Source organism: Solea solea, chromosome 4, assembly GCF_958295425.1.
Source record: "Solea solea chromosome 4, fSolSol10.1, whole genome shotgun sequence".
Classification (NCBI taxonomy): Eukaryota; Metazoa; Chordata; class Actinopteri; order Pleuronectiformes; family Soleidae; genus Solea; species Solea solea.
In genome coordinates, this window is record NC_081137.1 from 4964734 (window position 1) to 4983793 (window position 19060).

Sequence of the window (19060 nt, forward strand, 5' to 3'; positions counted from 1 at the left end):
CTGTTGTACCTTGCATCGTGGGTGCAAGAACGTGCAGTAAAGAGTGTCTTATATCCTTTTTTTTCCCCCACGCAACGTATAGGCAATCTGATGAAAAAGATTTGTTTTCATTTTCACCCACTATATAAACACAAAGTACTCAAAAATGTTAAAATCTGACTGGTTTTGTGAAATTTGGAGTACGCTTGGCTCGTTTTTAATGAACAAAAATAAAATAGAAACGGTCTATTTTGTGACTTTTGCACAATTATCGCTACTTTTTTTTTTTTTTTTTTTGTTAAATGTAATAGAAAATGAATCATAAATTTGACTCAATAAGACCCGAACCCTAACCCAGGAAAAATGCATTTTCTAAAGCCTGACGGTGCCTAAAGCCCATAAACTCACACCCCAGGATGTCCATATAAGGAGTTGTGTATTATTCCCACTGCAATTTACCAAGGGTGCACGGATCTGTGGCATGGATCTGTGCCGTGTGCGCACATAAGAGTTAATATAGTGCTGAGAACGTTGTGTGCCGAGTGGTGAAACAGTGGAAACTGAAGTGGCCTAACGGGATAAACAACGTTATCTGTATCAACTTCAAGAGCTCGACCTTCTCGTACCTTAAACTGCTCCACCCTCTCCAGCCTGTCGAGATCTGGCACCAGTCGGATTCCGTCTTCCAGCGTTCGGAGGAACTCCACCTGGAACTCCACCATCTCCCCGAGGTTACCGAACAAAACGTCCAACTATCACAAACATGAAGTGTCGTTACACATCGGCTATCACGACATCGACAGAAGGATTCTGAGATTATAAGAGGAAGTACCTCATCCTGTGTGAGGAAGCTCTCCTTCTGCAAAGGTGTCAAGTAGCACTCTATCAGGCAGTTCAGGTCCTGAAAAAGATGAGGTGCACAAACACAATCAGCCTGTGATCACATGTTCGTTAATGTTGAGTCATTACTGTGGATTTTTAAGAAGAGAGGAAATCTGCTCGCACAGGTATCAACACATCCCACAATGACACATAAAGCTCCGTCAACATCCTGCATAATTACTTGACCCCCAAACTACGACAGCCACGCACAACGCGGGCAGATTTTTTAAAAACCTCACTTTGACGTAAGTCTTCTCCGTCTCCACCAACTCGTTGATGACCTTGCGCAGTTTGTCCGCGTGGGAGAGCTGCCGCTGCGCGGCGGTCCCGTTGGCGGGCGGGAAGGCCGACACGGGGCTCGGCGACAGGGAGGACGAGGACGACGACGAGGAGCACGACATGGGGCACTCCGGGGGGTTCATGTCATGGAGGCTGCGGCAGATAGCGGTGACCTGCTCCGTGCTCTGAAGAGACACACAGAAGACATTTGTATATATTTAAAATGATTACTGTGGGATATTTGTGCAGATCTGTGCGAAACAAAGATGTTTTCTACGGACTGTATAACCTAAGAAAAAAGGTAATTTTTCATACATTTTGGCTTCGGGAAACATTGCACATCCTGCAATTGCAATTTTGATAAAATGTAGATTAATTGTTCAGCCCTATCGGCAACTAGAGCATTTCTGAATGTTGGAAAAAACAGAAGCAAATGATAATCCAAGAACTGAAGGTGCAAAATAAGTATCTACCTCATACATAGATATTTTTACTTTTTTATTTATAGTGGGGACATAAACATACGTTAAAAAAAAAGAAAAAGAAAACCTGGAAAATACAAAACACCAGCAATATATACAGCACATTCTCACGGAGCCTGCCATAACAACACCCACCTGGTATTAGAAATACCAAGCATGAGCAGACCTGCTAACATTAGTCAAAGGACTAATGTTAAAAAAGAAAAGCAGGGTGTGTGAGACACACACACACAAGTCATACTTTAAATATTCACTGTTGATTGTGGCATAATGTGCAGCGTGTCTCTGGAAAAAGATCAAACTAATCACTGTGTTAAATGGTGATGTGCAGCAGCTGTTTAAAGGAAAACCCACGCGGCAACACAAAGAGTCAGGAGCGAGACTTTGTACGCAAGTGTCATCGGGAAACGAGAAGAAAACGGATGAGTAACACAGGAACACGGATGCTATTATTTAAAGCCTGTTGTGAAACTTCCTTCTCCACCTCTTTTCTATGGAATCAGAGGAAACATTTTGTGCATAAGTGGTTTGATTAGATCGTTTTTGGAACAAGTCCAGACAGGCTGCTGCTGCTGCTGTGAGAGATGCTCTAAAATCTATTTATTTTACAAATGGATAACAGAAACACAGAAGATGGAACAAATCCCCTTGAAACACAGAGGAATAAAAGATCTTAGACCACACACCAAACTGCTGTCAAAACAAAACATCACGCACATAATCCTCGACCTTTACAAAACTCCAAATGTAACCGTCACCCGTGAAACACACCTTGAGAAGAAATGGACGATAACACCATTCAATAACACGAAAGGACAATTACTGGGGTGTTTCCTCATATTTTAGACTCCTCGGCACAAACCTGCACAAGGAAACTTTTCCATGGCAACGCGAGTGACTCATCCTCACAAGCTTCATGTGGAGGGTCAGGGAAAGTGTTCGTTAAGTGTAATCTCTGTAATCTCTGCATGTGCATTTCCACTGGCTGATTTGCAGGCAGCTGGCAGGCGGAGGACACGGCTTGTCTTCGCCGATTCCACGCCTCGTCCTCCTTGTCAAACTGCGGCAATGACGAACGCGGCTTTCCATCATGGTATTCAAACCAGTTTTGCAACACTGCTGCATCAAGCCAGAGAGGAGCATGTGAAAGAAAAACATCTCTTTCAACAGGAAGGAAGCTCTGGTCGAAGCAGACTCAAAGAAGTTCGGGTGGAAGGTCAAATCAGGGACAGAGGAAAGGCAGAGGACAGAAAAAAAAGTCATTATTTCTTCCTTCCATTTAACCGTTTAACGTTTGTGTATAAAATATTCTCCTGCCCCAAAGAAGCCCAAAGCATGACTCAGCTAAAATGCTGTTAGTGGTATTGATTTACATTTCTACAGTCGAAAAATGAATCGGCCGTCAAATGATGCTCTGAAGTGTTTTGCTGTGTCCACAAACCAAAATTATTATTATAAAGAAATCAGAAAATCTCACATTTAAGACGCTGAAAAACCCAAATAACATCAAATCCTAATGGTTGACAATTAATTTAGCAATTGATTAATTGTTGCAGCCCTCTTACGGACGTTTGTCACACTGGAGCGTCTTATGGAGACAATTTAAAACTGATATAATAAGCATTATTGACTTTGTGGCCAGTGTTTGAATTCATTCAACAAACTTCAGTTCTCAACAAGCAGAGAGCATATGGAGAGATGAGAAACGACGCCAGGATCAATATGCAAAAACCAAGCGCCCCCCCCAAAACAGAACGATGATGACATTTATAGTTCTGCAGCTCACGAGTCAAAGTCTTACCCTTGACAGTGAGAGGGAGAGTTAGTGACAGCCAAGTGACAGATGGAGCGCGTGATGGAGACAGATGACGGCGGGAGACGGAGACGGAGATGGAAGGCTTCACAATCACCGCTGATTAGGGAGTGAGGGGTTATTATGCTAATGAAGTCGTCAGAATAATTCAGGCAATACAAGAGGAGATTGTCAATCTCTGTATTGCTTTGGTTAAAAATGAATAATTCAAGATAAAGACATGTTCTTCTACGATGAATATCATCATTTGATGTCAAAATAATATTCAAACGTCAGATAAAAACATGTTTGTGGACATAAGACATTTGAGAATGTCATCATTTCCAGGTTTGGGGAACACGATCAACATATTTCTGACATTTTACAGACAAAAAAAGTACTTCAATAATCAAGAAAATCAATCTACAGATTCATCGATTGCGAAAAATAATGGTTACTTGCAGCCGTGTGGTGTTTATCTTACATAAACTGTAAGAAAGCTCCCCCCCCCCCCCCACTGAATCTCTAACCGTGTCAACACTGCTGTACTATGACATAATCACTGATCTCTGCAAGACTGAATCCACCACACACACACACACACACACAAACATCAGACTTCATGGCTCACCAGCTGAAACACATCATAGATGGATTCGGTCGAGCGCTTTGAGCTCCTGCTCCTGCGTGTGGCGGACATTGTGGAAGGTCAAGCAGAGTTCAACAAGAGGTCAGGCATCCACCTTGTGTCAAGTCCCAGGTAGCTTCCGTCATGGCTCACTTTTGCCCAGGAGGTTGAACTTGTGCACCGAAACCGATCAAAAGCATAAAGGTCTGCTTTCACAAGACACGACGTAAAGACTGCACCATAAAGAGTGCAATAAACAGAAGAGGTCTGATGTCATCTTATCTAATCAGTCTCTCTCTCTGTCTCAATCCTTCTGACTGTCTTTGCCTTCTCTCCCCCGTCCATTCCTTGTTTACACACTATCCTCGTTGCCTCTCTCACTTGTGTCCAGGTGTTTCAGCAGCAGCAGCAGCCGCAGCAGCAGCAGTGTAGAGTATAACATTAAAAAACAAGATCAAACACCACATCACATGGAAGAGAGGGGAGGGGAAAGGAGGGAGGAGAGGAAGCAGTTGGGGGAGAGACTCAAACACTGCCAATGGGAAAAGTCTCTTTCCCTCTTTCAATGCAGGTAAGAAAGAAATTCAAATCAGACTGTAGCCTCTTGTGTATAAGAAATCACAACAGGATTCAGTTTGGAACAAGACGGCAACATCAGAAACTAAAGATTTAAGCTTGGAAGAAGAGCCCTGACACTCTGAAAATTCTGAAAATGCTAATTCGCCTTCAGGTCTGACTGGAGAGTTGAGTTCTCATACCGAAATTGCTTCACCCTGAAGTTCCACTCACTTTTAAGCGACATCGGCCCCAGCAATGACTTTCAATAGCACACCTGCTGCAACACTTGTCGTGCCAGAGAAACAAGAATTATGTCCAAAAAACAAAAAAAGACGACTATGAACTATGATTATGAAGGATGAAGGTGAACGACACATGTGCAACATCCACTTACTTACTGTAAACAAATGCAGCACATGACACTTTGACCTCAGACGTGTGGAAAAAAAGAAAAAAACGGCTGAGAAAAAGGATTGAAGAAACAAAAACAGTGCACCTTCTTTCTAGTGAGTCCAAAACATGCAATGACTAACCCCGGCAACAAATACTCACCATTTTATAAAATGTACAACACCACTGACCCGCCCTTCAGAATACACAGAGAGAGAGAGAGAGAGAGAGGGAGAGAGAGAGAGGGAGAAGTGCAGCATGAGGGAGGAGCGTGGAGGCGAGCTCCAACCTGTTCTCACACCCGCCGGCTCGAACCATGTGAGCCAAGACACACAGAGATTACACGCATCCGCGTATTTCGGCACACTCGGAGAACACAAGTGTGCCATAGGGGGGAAAATGAAGCGGCGGTTTTTGACGGCACACGTCTGAAAGTCTTTGGACACTTCTCCTCAGGAAGGACAGGTATAAACTTGTCGAACACATGGGTGGGGGGGGGGGGTCTTAAGGGTTCATTTTTGTCTGAAGTCAGAGAAACATGGAAATCCATAAATCCCTGCATGGAATGACGGGATATGCGTCTTGACAGGGAGTCGGTGAGGAGAGGCTTTAATCATTTAATCTCAAGTGGAGGGGATGATTGCGTTGTGACAGTGGAGACCTGACAAATCTATATATGGACATTTAGACTCTGGACATCTGTAGGAAGAAGCTTTATCGAGGATAAAGTCAATTTGTGGGGTATTACTTTATTTCTTACATTAATACATATTTGGATTTCCTATATTTTTACACAAGAAATCCTATCTATAAATATAAACTATTGTAAATAATATAAACCTACATATTTATTCGTTTTCATGCACATCTGTGCTTGGTTGCATCATCTGTGTCATTGTGTGAGGCTCCATAAGTCAGCACAGTTCTCCCTCCAGTGGCCGCCCGTGAAATTACACCAACAACTCAAACAAAAGCTGTTTTCGAGTTCAGTGAAGAGGAAACAAGTGTTTAAAGATAATTCTTTTAAAGACAAACGACTCTACCTTTATGAATTCTTAGTGAGCGGTAACTACGTTGTGCGTTTCAAGTGCCCGCGTGTCCAAAATTACACCGTCAGGAGTCAATCAGAACAAACCATGATGGAAACCGTCCCATAAAAACACCCTCTACATACTAAATTATGCATTTTCCATTTAAATTGGCCTTAAGCAAAGCTGATGAAAGGTTCCTAAATTATAAGCAGCCCTTGCGAGCGAGGCTGACTACACCTCAGAGGACACTGGCAATCTCCATTATCTCCATTATCACTGTTATCCCGAGCAATTTTATTCTCTGATTGGTTTATCACATTGAGGAGGTGGCTCCGTGCTTTGTCTCAAATAATGAACCACCCCGCGTTTCCTCCGGCGAGCCAGACACCCATTTATCTCCACTAAATGATGTGAAACACTGGCGAATGTAGTAATTAGAAAGTGGGGATAATTAAAATTGCCCCACTTTGCCAATTTTTTCCCCCAGTTTTGCCAGCCGCGCGAACTGCAGGCAACGCGGGTGAGACGAGGTAAGACATGATGTTCAGGCAAAAGACGGAGAGAAAAAGGACAAAACGACGATGGAAAGTTTGTTTTCCTTTTTCCTTCATACCAAGGTCAGAGGTCACAGCTGACTGGAGAGCTGAGGGAGAACGGCTCCTTGAGAGCCATGTTTGTGGTTTAAAAAAAAAACAAAAAACAGTAGGGGGTTAGTGTGAAGGAGGAGGGTAAAGAAGAGAATCAGGTAGAAACTGGAAGGAAGGAAGGAAGGAAGGAGCAGCCAAAACAAAGGACGGCAGATAAGGAGACGCCACAATCAGAGAGAACAAAGAGGGGAAAAAAAACACTGAGCTGTCATTTCTGACGACATAGAGACACTTTGGAGACAAACTCTGTGACAATAAACGAAGGGTTAAAATGGAGGGTGATTAAAAGAAGGATACGGAAGACAGCAGCATTAGAATTAGAGGAAAAACTGATGAAAGATCATTAAACACCATTTGCTTTTTGATAATAAATTTAAAAAAAGTACAAGCTCATGGTGCATTCTGTTTACATCGGAAAAACTGGGAATGACGTTAATCATGTTCAAACTAAGAGAAAAAAAATGGACGCTCGCAGAAAAGCCTTGGTTGTTCTTGCTCTTCTGGAGGATAAACGACAAAAGAAGACTGCAAAACATGTCCAAGGATAAACACTGAACTTTCGAAGTTGAAAAGATGACCCGAGATAGTTCCTTTTGAAACTTCTGACTTTTTTGTGTCTTGCAATACAATTTGAGAGCTTTAGAAAATGTGGCATTGGATTTTCGTCCTGCATACAAGTTACTTGTTCTCACAATTAAAATATCAAAAGTACTTTATGATGTTGGTGAACTGAAAGAGTAATTTGGCCCGAGCTGTCAGTATTTCTCTCGTCCTCGCCTGCTCTCGCTTCCTACTGATAATGGCACATTGGAGTCACAGAACCACCACTGTCCCACAGGATGGAGTCTAGACTGGAGTCGGCTCTGACCCACTCCTGACTGAAGCTCACTGACACACATCCAAGAGAAAAAACACGCCATCTTCCCTTTCCTCATCCTTGCGTCCGCGTTATCGACAGAGAAGCACAAAGAAGAAAACCGTGCCTGCTGGTTACTGGTTATCAGGCTCGGCCGCGGTAATGGAAGTGACAACCGGAACCGAAAGAGACTGGCTGGCACACGCCGCGTCCCAGCGATCACATCGCCGGGCCCTGATCGGACCAGACATGATCCTAATTGCAAAAATGACGCTGCTCTGTCACTCTCTCACATATCTGTCATCCCTGCTCTCCAGAGCAGTCACACATCACAAACACACATCTGTGTTTGTGCTACAGCTGATGTGTCTGCTATTGAACGCACCTTAAAGAGAGATCTGTTTAAAACTCATCGTTTCTCATTTACATCAGCGTACGATTAGAGTGGTGACAGATTTTAAGTATGAATTAAATGTCAAAGTAATGGAACGTGCGTGTCATTTGGATGTGTGCAGAATGGCATCACGTGGTGACAAACTTATTCACATATTTCTGTAACGCCTTGTGTCATTTTGAACAGGTAAACCACACACTTTCCAGGAGAAATGACTAATAAGTGAATATTTATTTCATGAAAGTAGAAAAAAAAACATCTACACATAAACCTTAAGTTAATTCTGCCATCTACATTTTGGGCAATTGTGTTAATTCTCTGGAAATGACTGCGTTACCACCACTTACCACTTACACAATGATGTCTTTTGTCTTATGAAAACAACTTCTGCATAAAAGGTTTCAAATCTAACATTTTAAAAAGCCTCAGGACATCTCACACACACACATCTGAGTCCATTGTTGATCGGCTACATCAGTGTCTCCTCTTCTGATGAACCCCAGATCAAAAGTTAACCACATTTCCCCCAAAAACCACAATTCACCAGGATCCAAGCAGCCAAACATGACAAAGCAGGTCATCGTTCACTCAATGGACAAAGGACACCACAACTGCTCGTCTTTGTCTTCGCCACACAACAATACATCTAATCTCATGTGTGTGTGTGTCAGCATTGACTGTACCATGTGTCTGTGGAGTCCATGTCCTACCTTCTGTCCCGTCCCTGCGAGGGTTTTGTCTTCCTGATCGTCGGGGCTCTGCAGTGTCAGCGCAGCTCGGTCGTCCATGCTCTCGTCGAGACTCTCCACCGTCAACCCCGACACCTCGTCCAGGATGTCCTCTGCAGATAAAGACAAAAGAAAAGAACGATGTAATGAAAAATCACAACACTTTGACAGTGGTTTTGTGTTTGTCCACTAGTTGGCAGCAGCCATTTGTCCCTCTCCATCAGCTCAAACATTGACATTTATTTCACAATGGGGAAAATAAATGCTCACATATTTTGTGATATATCATATATATCATGGATTATTGAGATAAAGAAAGTCATAAAATAATCTACTATGGATATTTTGCCATCCATATGTATGAGGAATTTCCAGTCGTTCGCCCCTGGGTAAAGGCTATTTTGTCTTCTTAAGAATGACACCATCGCTAACCTCCATCTGTCCCACGGTAGTGTCTTTTCTCCAGTCTGACCCCCTTTGCACGCGGTGTATCCTACACTATGACGGCACCCCACACTGCTCAAACGATCCCTATTAATATTCATAGCTCTCAGTGCTTGTACAAACAATGCCAGCTTGTCAGCCTCTGCACTGTAAGCCCCCCAATTTATAAGGAATACAAATGGTGCCCTTGCTCAGATAAAAAGAGCGGGTCAGAGGAAAGCTGGCAGCCGCCTGCAGGTTTCGGCAGAAGACATGGGCATTCATGCATAATTAGCAGATTGTCCTGTTCACCCTCTGCTTGAAAAATGCATCATAAACTATATTCTCCCCGCTTTTCACCACTAAAGCGTGTGAGGAACGTGGAAAAATGTGCACGGTCTATGAAATCTATACAGAATCTGTAAAAATGTGCCACTAAAGCCAAAATCTAAGGTGTTAGGATTCTAAAATCCTGTCCTGCTGTTGGATCTCGTGCATCAGGACGATGGATAATGCTCATTAGCTCATGAGTGTGTGGACAAAAACGTGTAAAAAGTGCATTAGTTTCCCAGGTGTGAAAAGATTAAGGTCTGAAAAAGCTTTTCGAGGCCCTGGAAAAATAGAAAATGCAACAAAAGTGATTTTACTCTTCACCTCTGACTCTCAACAGCTCACTACATTTGTCACTAGAGGACACTGTTTGTTTGCATCATCCATTAGTGACACTTTTTAGACAGACTTTAACCAAATGTTAAAAACAAAAACCGCAGTAAGCCTCACCTTGGCTCTGGGAGTAGATGTCCGTGCTGCGGTCCTGCTCCCCGTCTGAGCGTCGAGGCGGAAGGGAACACAGCACCTGGGGGTCTTGCCGGGGCAGGGCGCTGACACACAGGGTCAGCGCCTGGCTCGCGAACGCGGCCCTCATGTCGTCCATTTGGAGCGTCGACGCGGCTTTGCCGTTCAGCAGCAGGATCTCGTCCCCCGCTCGCAAACCTGCCAGATAATGACAGGACAAAAAACCAAGTGAGGAATGTTAAAAGACTGACAGATTACCATCCAAACGGAGTCAGTTTACTGTGAATAGATTGACACAGACACAACTTCAGTGACAGAATCTTCCACAGCAGGTCTGTGGCTAATTATGTAGATCGTCTCATGTGTTCTAATGCATTAAAAATGCATTCGTCCATGCTTGTACTGCTTGAGGCTACAACTGATGTAACAAGACTGGATGAGTTTGAGACAGAGGGTGAAATGCATGTCTATTCCTGTCCTGTCAGCGTGCACGTATACAGTCTATAGGGTGCAGAGCTACCATGGATTTCACTCCGGTTTGAGGCTCCCTTTTCCTAGCTCTTGCCTTCTCCCCTGCACCACCTGTGCCTGGCTCTGCTAATTGAGAATTAGCACTCAATCGGCTGACCAATTAGCAGCCAGCCTCACCCACCAGACCTGATTGGTTGTGACAGCTGTTTTGTGGCTTCCTGGCAGCGGTCTCGCATGTCAACACAGCAAAGAGAGAGAGAGAGAGAGAGTGTTGTGGTTTCTGTTTACGCCATCAATCACGGGCACATATTTGTTATTCTTTCCTCTGATTTCTGTCTACAGCGATAGGAATAACAGACTGTGCACACACTGTGCGGTTTTTTTTTAATAAAGGAATGACGGCACAGGCGTGTGCGCACACACATTTAGCCCTAAGTAATGACCTAGTTGTCCGGGATGTGAAATGTCAGCTGTAGAAGAGGCTTTATCGGAGCGAGAGAGAGAGAAATAACCCCTCTGAACATTATATGACTGTGTGTGTGTGTATATAAGTGTGTTTGCATTGGGGGGAGGGGGAAGAAGAGATTGAGAAAAGAGCCCTCAGGCCTCCTCGTCCAGCTCTGACCTGTTTTTTTTGCACACGCCCTGCAGAAATTCTCTCATATTCGCACATTCATTTTCTCTTTGTGAGACACAGGCGCACAGACATTCAGGGCTCATCCCGGTGCGTAAATGTGGACCTACTTATGTCAACACTGGCCAACCTAATTCAGTGATTCAGCAAAATACAGTGTCATATTTCCAAAAATGTGTATTGTGTCGCCTGGACGCCGCACGCCTCCTTCATCTCTCCTTGCCTATAGAGACCGTAAGTACAGTCGCATCCTCCAGCCTGCTAACCTGGCAGCTTTTAGGATTGCTATTACACTAGAGGACACAATCTCACACTTGAGTAACCTTGGTCTGACCCTGGGGCACAGTAATAGAGAGAAGGGGGTGGGGGTTATTTTCTATACATGACAATGTTGTATCTACAGAGCTGCTGTGTGTTTTCTCAAATCCATTAGGTCGTTCAGGCTCCGTTAAAAAGATATGAGCGAGTGGACGGGGGTTGACCCGGTTGTTCAGAGGTGAGCGCGGTGCAGACAATGCACTTCTCTTTCTCTTCTTCACTCTCACGAGGGACTAAAGACAAACCATAAATTCACAACTCCTTCATTCGTCTCTTACAAAATCCACAGAATGACTTACATTAAAAGTGGTTTTTAGATATTATGATATTTGAATTTTTCCCTTTACTTTTTTGTTGTGGGTGATTTATATCATGTTTGACATTTGGAGCTTATTCTGCCTGTGAGTGTTTTTTCCCCCGTGGACCACATTTCTTTTTTTTTTAATCTCTTCTCGACTGAGCGCCTCTCTCTCTCTCTCTCTCTCTCTCAAATATGAGGAATTCTGCTGCGTCAGCTCAGCAGCTGATGCGCTGCAGTCACACAGAGCTGCACTGATGAGATGTCATGTGGGACCAGGTGTTTCCCAGCTCAGGTGTTTTGAGGGTTTTGTGTTGAAACATCAACTCCAAGAAATACCACAGCACGTCCTCTGTTATTGCTGCAGTCTGTTTTGTCTTCTGTGTCAAAACTCGTATGAATAAATGAATAAACAATGTCAGTTATCATTAAAGAAAGGAATCGGAACCTTTCGCTGAGGCCAGTCCCCCTGCTTTCACTTCGGTAATATGAAGCTGCTGCGTCCCATCTTCGTCTATGACAGCCACGGAAAAACCTGCAGATAATTAGATGCAAAGAGAGAGATGCTGTCGTTAATTTCTCTTTCTTTGAAATATTGCAGTTTGACAGTGTGCACGGCTGAGCAATCAGATCCACTTAAGAAACTCACCCCCCCCACACACTCATTACCAAAGCATGACCCAGGGAAGTCCATTACAAAATGAATTGGATTCGAAGATTTAAGAGTGTGACAAAAAACGGTTTTAACATACCGTATCCGATGGTGCAGGACTCGGCGTTGTCAAACCGGATCATCTGGGTCATTTTGGGGCAAATCTCGATTTCTTTATAGACCTGCAAACACAGGAGAATTATGACGAGAGTAAGTGTTGTTGGATGAAAACAGTCAAGGTCATGTTTTCGCTCTTAATAAAGAATGGACAGATTCATGTATTATTCAGGCTCCTTAAAGGAGCAATCGCATTTGAAGGTTGCGGGGGTCAAAATCCAGGTCACGTCTGCAAAGTGAGTGGGTGATCACACGGGGGGGGTTTAGACCACCCCACAGTGGGCAAGAGCACAGACACAGCTGTGTGTGCGAAGCAACAGACGGGAACAGAAGTCCGCAGTGTGCGACAGGGGGCTTCACTGTCGAGAAATAATAATGTAATATCGTAGACGCGGGATGAAAGAGGGTGAAACGAGTCACTGATCAAAGCGGCGAGATAAAAGAGCCGCGGAGGGAAAATACAATGATTGTGCTCCGAGAGAAAGAGTTCAGTGTATCACCTCCAAAGCACCGGCGCACAGCTTTACAGTGGCTCATGCATGCGGAGGTGAGGTCCTTGTTTTTCCTTTACATGAATAATAAGGAAAAAGGGCAAACAGAAATGTGCACACAAATCACACAATAAGAGTCCAAATGCTATTGTGCATAATTTATATCATATATGCTACGGTGCCTTTGTTGCAGCCTGGGAATTTTATATGCATTTCATAAATCAAGGCCGCAGCCAAATCATTAAACTTGCACGAGCTTGCGTCCATATCCAAGCCAGAAATGAAGTAAAAGTTAATTAGTAATAATGTCAACAAGGCCACGCAATCCACATGGTATTTTTTTTTAGTGCCACAAATATAAATTATTACCACAACCATTTATTTGTGCATTTATTGTTTCCTTACCACATCAGAGACGTCATCTTCAAGTTGGGGAACAAAGTAGAGCGTCTGGTTGTCAACCCACACTTTCAGACGCAGGTAGTGGCCGGATCGGTCTATTTTGTGGGTCTAAAAGGTGACAAGAAAAGAGGGGAATGAGAAGGAAAACATGTCAAAATGCTGCTCATTTGCCAATGCTGTCATCAAATATGACACAAAAGTATAGTTTCCTTTTACCGCGACCACAAAACAGCTCATGGCGTCCCCTCACAAAAGACCAAAGACTTGGTAACTCGTGTGCTAAATCATGTATATAATCCACATGTATGTGCAAACACACACATGGAGCCGCGGATTAGACGCTCCAGTTCCTCCTGACATGTTTACGGCATGCAATGCACACGCGCGTCGCTGAGCTTGTTCCTCAACAAAGACTTCAACTGGGACGCATCCGTATTATTATTAGGCATCATTATTCTGCCACGGCTCTGCCGGAGATCAATTAGGGAAAAAGAAAGAGATGAAGTGGAACGAAAGTTGACACGACTGCATGAGAACTTGAGTCTTACGCGGCGGTAAATATTGGAGGGTAAGAGAATTACTGGGAAAAGATCAGGTGACATGTACATGTTTATTCCTCTGTCTTCCTGGAAGAAAAAACTGTCAGGGTCTTAGATCTCTCAGATTCATATTCAGATCTGCATCCAATTATCCGCGCCGTTTCCCCTGAACTGAATTTTAAAAAGTTGACTTTTACATACACCGGTTTTATTTGTTGCCTTGATGCATCTACATATTTGTGTGTGTGCGTGGACCAAATAAACTGAGGAAATCACAGGAAGTGAGGTTATTTTGGCTGGTCTCCACATTCTGTCACATTCTGTCAAGACGTGGTTTTAGGGTTAGAATTAGGTTCAGGTTAGGATTAGATTAAGGGTTCGGTATTTAGTGATGGATAACGTTAGGGTAAGGGGCTGGGGAGTCTATGAGTGTCCTGTATGTGTTCAGGTGTGAAACATCTGGTCTGTAGTCATTAATCAAACACGAGATGTGCCACGCGGTGTGTGTTTCAAGCCACAATGTTCAGTCTGATACTGGTCAGAAAAACACAAATGCTTCACTCAGATTATAAAGAGAGACGCAGCATCAACATCATGAAAACACAAGTTGAGCTACAGCATTTTGACTTATTTTACAATTTTTTTTAAAAGAACAGAACACACAAAAAAAAGATATAAATACTGCACTGATCTCGTATCAGCGTGTAGTCCTTTACCTAGACTAGTCCCAGCGAACACAACATTTGTAACAGCCCACCTTGCAGATGGAGCTGAGGACTTCCAGCGCCGTGTCCCCAGGCTGTATGACGGCCAGGACGGGCTGATTGTTTGGCAAACACACCCAGGAGGGAGTCAGGTAATCGGGGACCCAAACGAAGCTGTCCACGTTCTGCAGGGGAGGGCTTTTCACAGATCCCTCTCCTCTCTCCTTCTGAAAAGCCGACAAACACAGCGATTACGTTACGCGCAGTCGGAATTGTGCACAAAAAAAGTGGTGCACTAATCCCCCATAACACATCCTAATTTTGGCCACCAGCTCACAAAAGAAAACAGATTTAATTTGCCATGATGAGACGAATGTGATCGAGAGTGTTGGTGGCCTGAAAGTGGCAGGGGATCTGATTACAAAATCTAATTCATCTGTGTTGATGAGAGCCTCTTGAAACACTTGTGTCCCTGTGTGGGTATGTGTTACACACATGTGTGTGTGTGTGTTTGTGCATTCCTCGCAACCTCTAAGCCCATCAGAGTGACCTCTGACAATCTGGCAGCCGTGTCGGCCTCTTTCCTCTTCTGTTCGACCTCACACTGTCTGTCACTGATACCTTATCAAGCGCTATCAAGTAACACTGCATCCACATTTATTCTTTCATTCCTCCGTCGCTCCCCGCGCTCCCTCGTCCCACTAATCACTGTCTCTCCTTCTGGCGCCCTCTTCCCCTCTATCTCTGCGTCACTCCATCATCTCCCCTCCTCCCAATCTTTCATTCACGCCACACAATCTGCTGACAGCGAACACGGCGGACTGGGCCAGCGCTCCCTGTTTATACGGAATTCAGGGAAAAATATGGGAGCAAATGAAATGTTCTTTTTTTTTTTTTTTTTGTGCCTGCATGCACAAACAAACATGTTCACAGACAAAACAAAACACAGACACATGGATCACGGAGGCCCATAGGAAGAACCTCCCCCCCACAACTCCCTGAACTCCCCAGCTCTTCTCAGCACCATCTGGCTCCCCTCCTGGCCCATCTACATGCCTCTGCTTGGTGGGTGGTTCACTATTATCTCCCATATTCCCTTTTAATGATTGTTTTCAGTGGCATTCCCCGCCCAAAAACAATTGTAGAATTAAAGAATCTTAGGCTGATGCAGCGGAATGTTACAAACTAGGTTGTTTCACATATATATATAAATAAATAAAATAAATGTCTTTAGTGTAACCGCACACACTCTGCCAGCTTAAGTTGGGCGTGGGTGGAGGGAAATCAATCTCCCATGGTGCCACTGGGGTCTTCCACAGTCAGAGAGGGTTAGTGTTAGTTATATTTGCTGTTATATGTGCTGAGCTTAGACTGAGGCCTCTATTCACTCCGTATAAATTCATCATTTACCAGGCTGTGTGGAAACATATGGTGGTTTTAGATAATCCAGTTGCTAACTAAAGGTATTTTTTATGGTCAGCGCGGTCAATACGACAAGACTCGCAAGAGCACAGATGGCGTGAAAGTGTCCTGTCCCTTTGGTAACAAATGTCTGCATAATTTGTCGAAACATCAGAGCGCTAATGATCTGAACGTATCAGATCTTTTTTTCTTATTATTCTCAGCAGGATTAGAAGACAGAAATAACCCCGCGGTCGATAACCTGTGATGCTGATGGAGTTGGAATTGCCTGGAGCAAATGAAAAAAGGCGAAATGGAAATCTGTCAACTCCGGTCTGGAAATGGCGCTTGATCGGTTGAAAAGGAGGGTAGAGAAGGAGAGTACAGTGAGGGGGGGGAGAGAAAACAGACATTACTTCTGTCACAGAGACAGACCGGTCAATAGTGAGACAACAACACAGAAACAAGTTAGTCCTGGGATGATTTGTGAAGCAAATCATTCGACAACTGCTGCAGGAGGAGACACAGTTGTGGAAATAAGATTGGTTATGATATCACTGATTGTTGATTGGAGAGAAAGTGGAGGTCTGCACACATTAAAACTTGAGAGAAACATTCACTGATGTGGAAGGTGGTGCACGGATTTCGTGCTTCTCCCACATAACCCTGCAACCGAGGAGCCGGAACACCAAAAAGGATGTCAGCTGAGTCAAAAGAAGTGGAAAATCCAGGGATGTGTCTGGCCTGAGGGGGGCTTCAGAAGCCCATAACCCATTATACGAGTACAAAGGTTCATCAGATGCCCCAGTAATTTTAATGTCGGCTTGTGAGGAAGGCAAACAATGACGAGGAATTAGCCTTCAGCAACGAGAGCTCTGGTTTCTCAGAAGTTAATGCCAAACTAAAGGAAAGGAAGGAGGAACTTTGTACTGTGACCCGGGAGCTTTATTACAGTAGAGACATACAGTAAACAACCATCATATCTCTTTTGGTCTCTGTCATCTCGGTTTGGCAACAGGACAGATAACGACCATAAAAGCAAAAGGAGATTTTGTGTCTTCTTTAAAAAGAGAAATAGAGCAGTTCTGATGTTCACATGAGCCGGATTTAATGAAGTTTACACCAACTTTCTCTGTATGATCTTTTTCTTTTTGGCCCTAAATAAGTCTCTTCAAACACTTAAGACCAACTCTAAACACTGTAGTATATATGCCAGACCTGTGTGTGGCGCTGTTACTCAGCGACACAAATACACCAGCAACAAATATAATGTAGGTTCGTTTTTTTGTTGAGATTTTGAGATTGTTTTTCTAAAAATAGCATTTTATGGCTCCCAAAACACAAGTTCTGTGTGAATAAAAAGCCGATAAATGTGGATAAAAAAACATTTGCAGACTCTTGTCCCAAGCAGGACACAATTCTAGACCGGGCCTTAATGTCACTAACAACCATAATTAATTTTCTTCAATTGAATCAAACTGTGATTTGTGAATGTGGGTCAAAAGTATGTAAAGATGGACGGGCTCTTACAGATTTCTCACTGACGGCGTCTTCAAACATGCGCTCCAGGGGCTTCTTCGCGGACTCTGTCCCATCGACAAACACCTGGAACCACACAAATCAAATTTTTGCATTGTTAAATTGCGGCTGCGTCTCAATATGATGCACACAGCAGCTTTTTTGACGCAAGTATTACATTTGCAACTCGATGTTCCCAAAGCTCAAGACATTCAAACCTGCATTATGTTTTTAAACCAACCAAAACCCCCCAAAAATGATCCTGCTACATTTACTTTAAGCAGATGTTTTAAACCAAATGTTAAGGCAGCTCTTCTCCAATTTAAATACCAAAGGTCGTTAGGTTAAGCAAACTCTTGTAGGGTGGATGTGTCACTGTGGAGAGACCTGGTTAATGGAGGGATGCCCCTTGCTCTTCCTCTTCGACGCAGTGTCCAGACCCCAGAGGGAAGAGAAACGGCTCCGGCGTTTACTGAAGGTCCGAGCCGCGGCCTGATTTCTCCTCCTGATGTTGTTCTCTGTGCGTGCCGACACCTGTGACAGTGATAAACACAAAAAAAAAACACATTTTGGATAATTTTTGCTTGTTCAAGCACTTTCAAGGTCATTTTTTTATGTACCTTTACATCTGTATATACTAAAAATTAGGATTTCACTTTGTTAGTTGCACAGAAAAATAGTATTATGCTGTTAGAAACTAAAAGTGTGTTTGATAACAGCCGAATAATTAAAAGAAAACATAGCCACTTTATTAGGTACAAGGCTTTGACAGCATTTAGACATGTAGATAGATTGATCAGCAGGCTCATGTGTACAGTAATTCACACATAATTCATTCTAAAAGAGATGCGTGGCCTTTATCGGGGTCACTTTAGATTCAACACTCATATAGTGTTGAAATGAATGGGCTATAAAGGGCTACATTCAGCGGTGGCTGTCACTTGGGGGCCTGTAAACACACCAACGCTCAAAATCACACGCTGTCAGCATCTCGTTATAAGCTAATGGCACGCGCTGAACCCTTTGAACCTCTCACTCTCCCTCACTGACCTACTACACGCACACAAAGAGAGAGGGAGAACAACCACTCGTGGCATTTCTGGGTTAATTCACATTGAACCGCTGGGCCATGAGCAGCTCGGACTCCCTATATGGTGCATGAATACATGATTTGATGCACATGCTGGTGTGAAAGCGTGTGTGCTTGTTAGCCCGCCCTCGACAGACTAATGAGAGACACTCACTTCAAACCTAATAGGCTGAACCGTCTTCAAGACACGTCTTGTGTAAGCTGCATGCAAGAGCTGCTGTTTCGCCACAAATATCTTCTAATGAATACACAGTTACTGCAAAAACTAGAGCGACTGAGACTTATATAGCATTTTTGTGTGTTTTACACATATTTTTTTAACAGTATTTCATTGTATTTTTCTTTTATTTAACCAGGAAAATCACATTGGGATTAAGAACCTCTTTTTCAAGGGAGTCCTGGCCAAGATAGGCAGCAGCAAATATCAAAACACTCAACACAGTTACACATTTACACGGTTAAAAACCCATGCAAAAGACAAACAAAAGAAAAAACAGATTAAATTGTGGAGTCTGCCTCAAAAACTCTCACTTATGTAATGTATATAGCAGTTTACACTGC

The 19060-nt window shown here is 43.5% G+C and overlaps 1 protein-coding gene across 4 annotated transcripts in view; it reads right to left on the bottom strand.

Annotated features, from left to right (window-relative positions):
* The window catches only part of LOC131458293 (rho guanine nucleotide exchange factor TIAM1-like), a 53374-nt gene that overhangs the window by 5831 nt on the left and 28483 nt on the right, over positions 1 to 19060 (bottom strand). Inside the window, exons 10-20 of one of the 4 annotated variants that reach the window (XM_058627268.1) lie at positions 17797 to 17943; positions 17422 to 17496; positions 14544 to 14717; positions 13251 to 13355; positions 12338 to 12419; positions 12034 to 12120; positions 9850 to 10062; positions 8629 to 8759; positions 1101 to 1325; positions 812 to 880; positions 606 to 731 (exon numbers count right to left, since the gene is read on the bottom strand). In XM_058627268.1, coding sequence (XP_058483251.1) covers positions 606 to 731; positions 812 to 880; positions 1101 to 1325; positions 8629 to 8759; positions 9850 to 10062; positions 12034 to 12120; positions 12338 to 12419; positions 13251 to 13355; positions 14544 to 14717; positions 17422 to 17496; positions 17797 to 17943 — 1434 coding nt within the window. The other 3 variants (XM_058627270.1, XM_058627271.1, XM_058627269.1) reach the window with 3 other exon arrangements.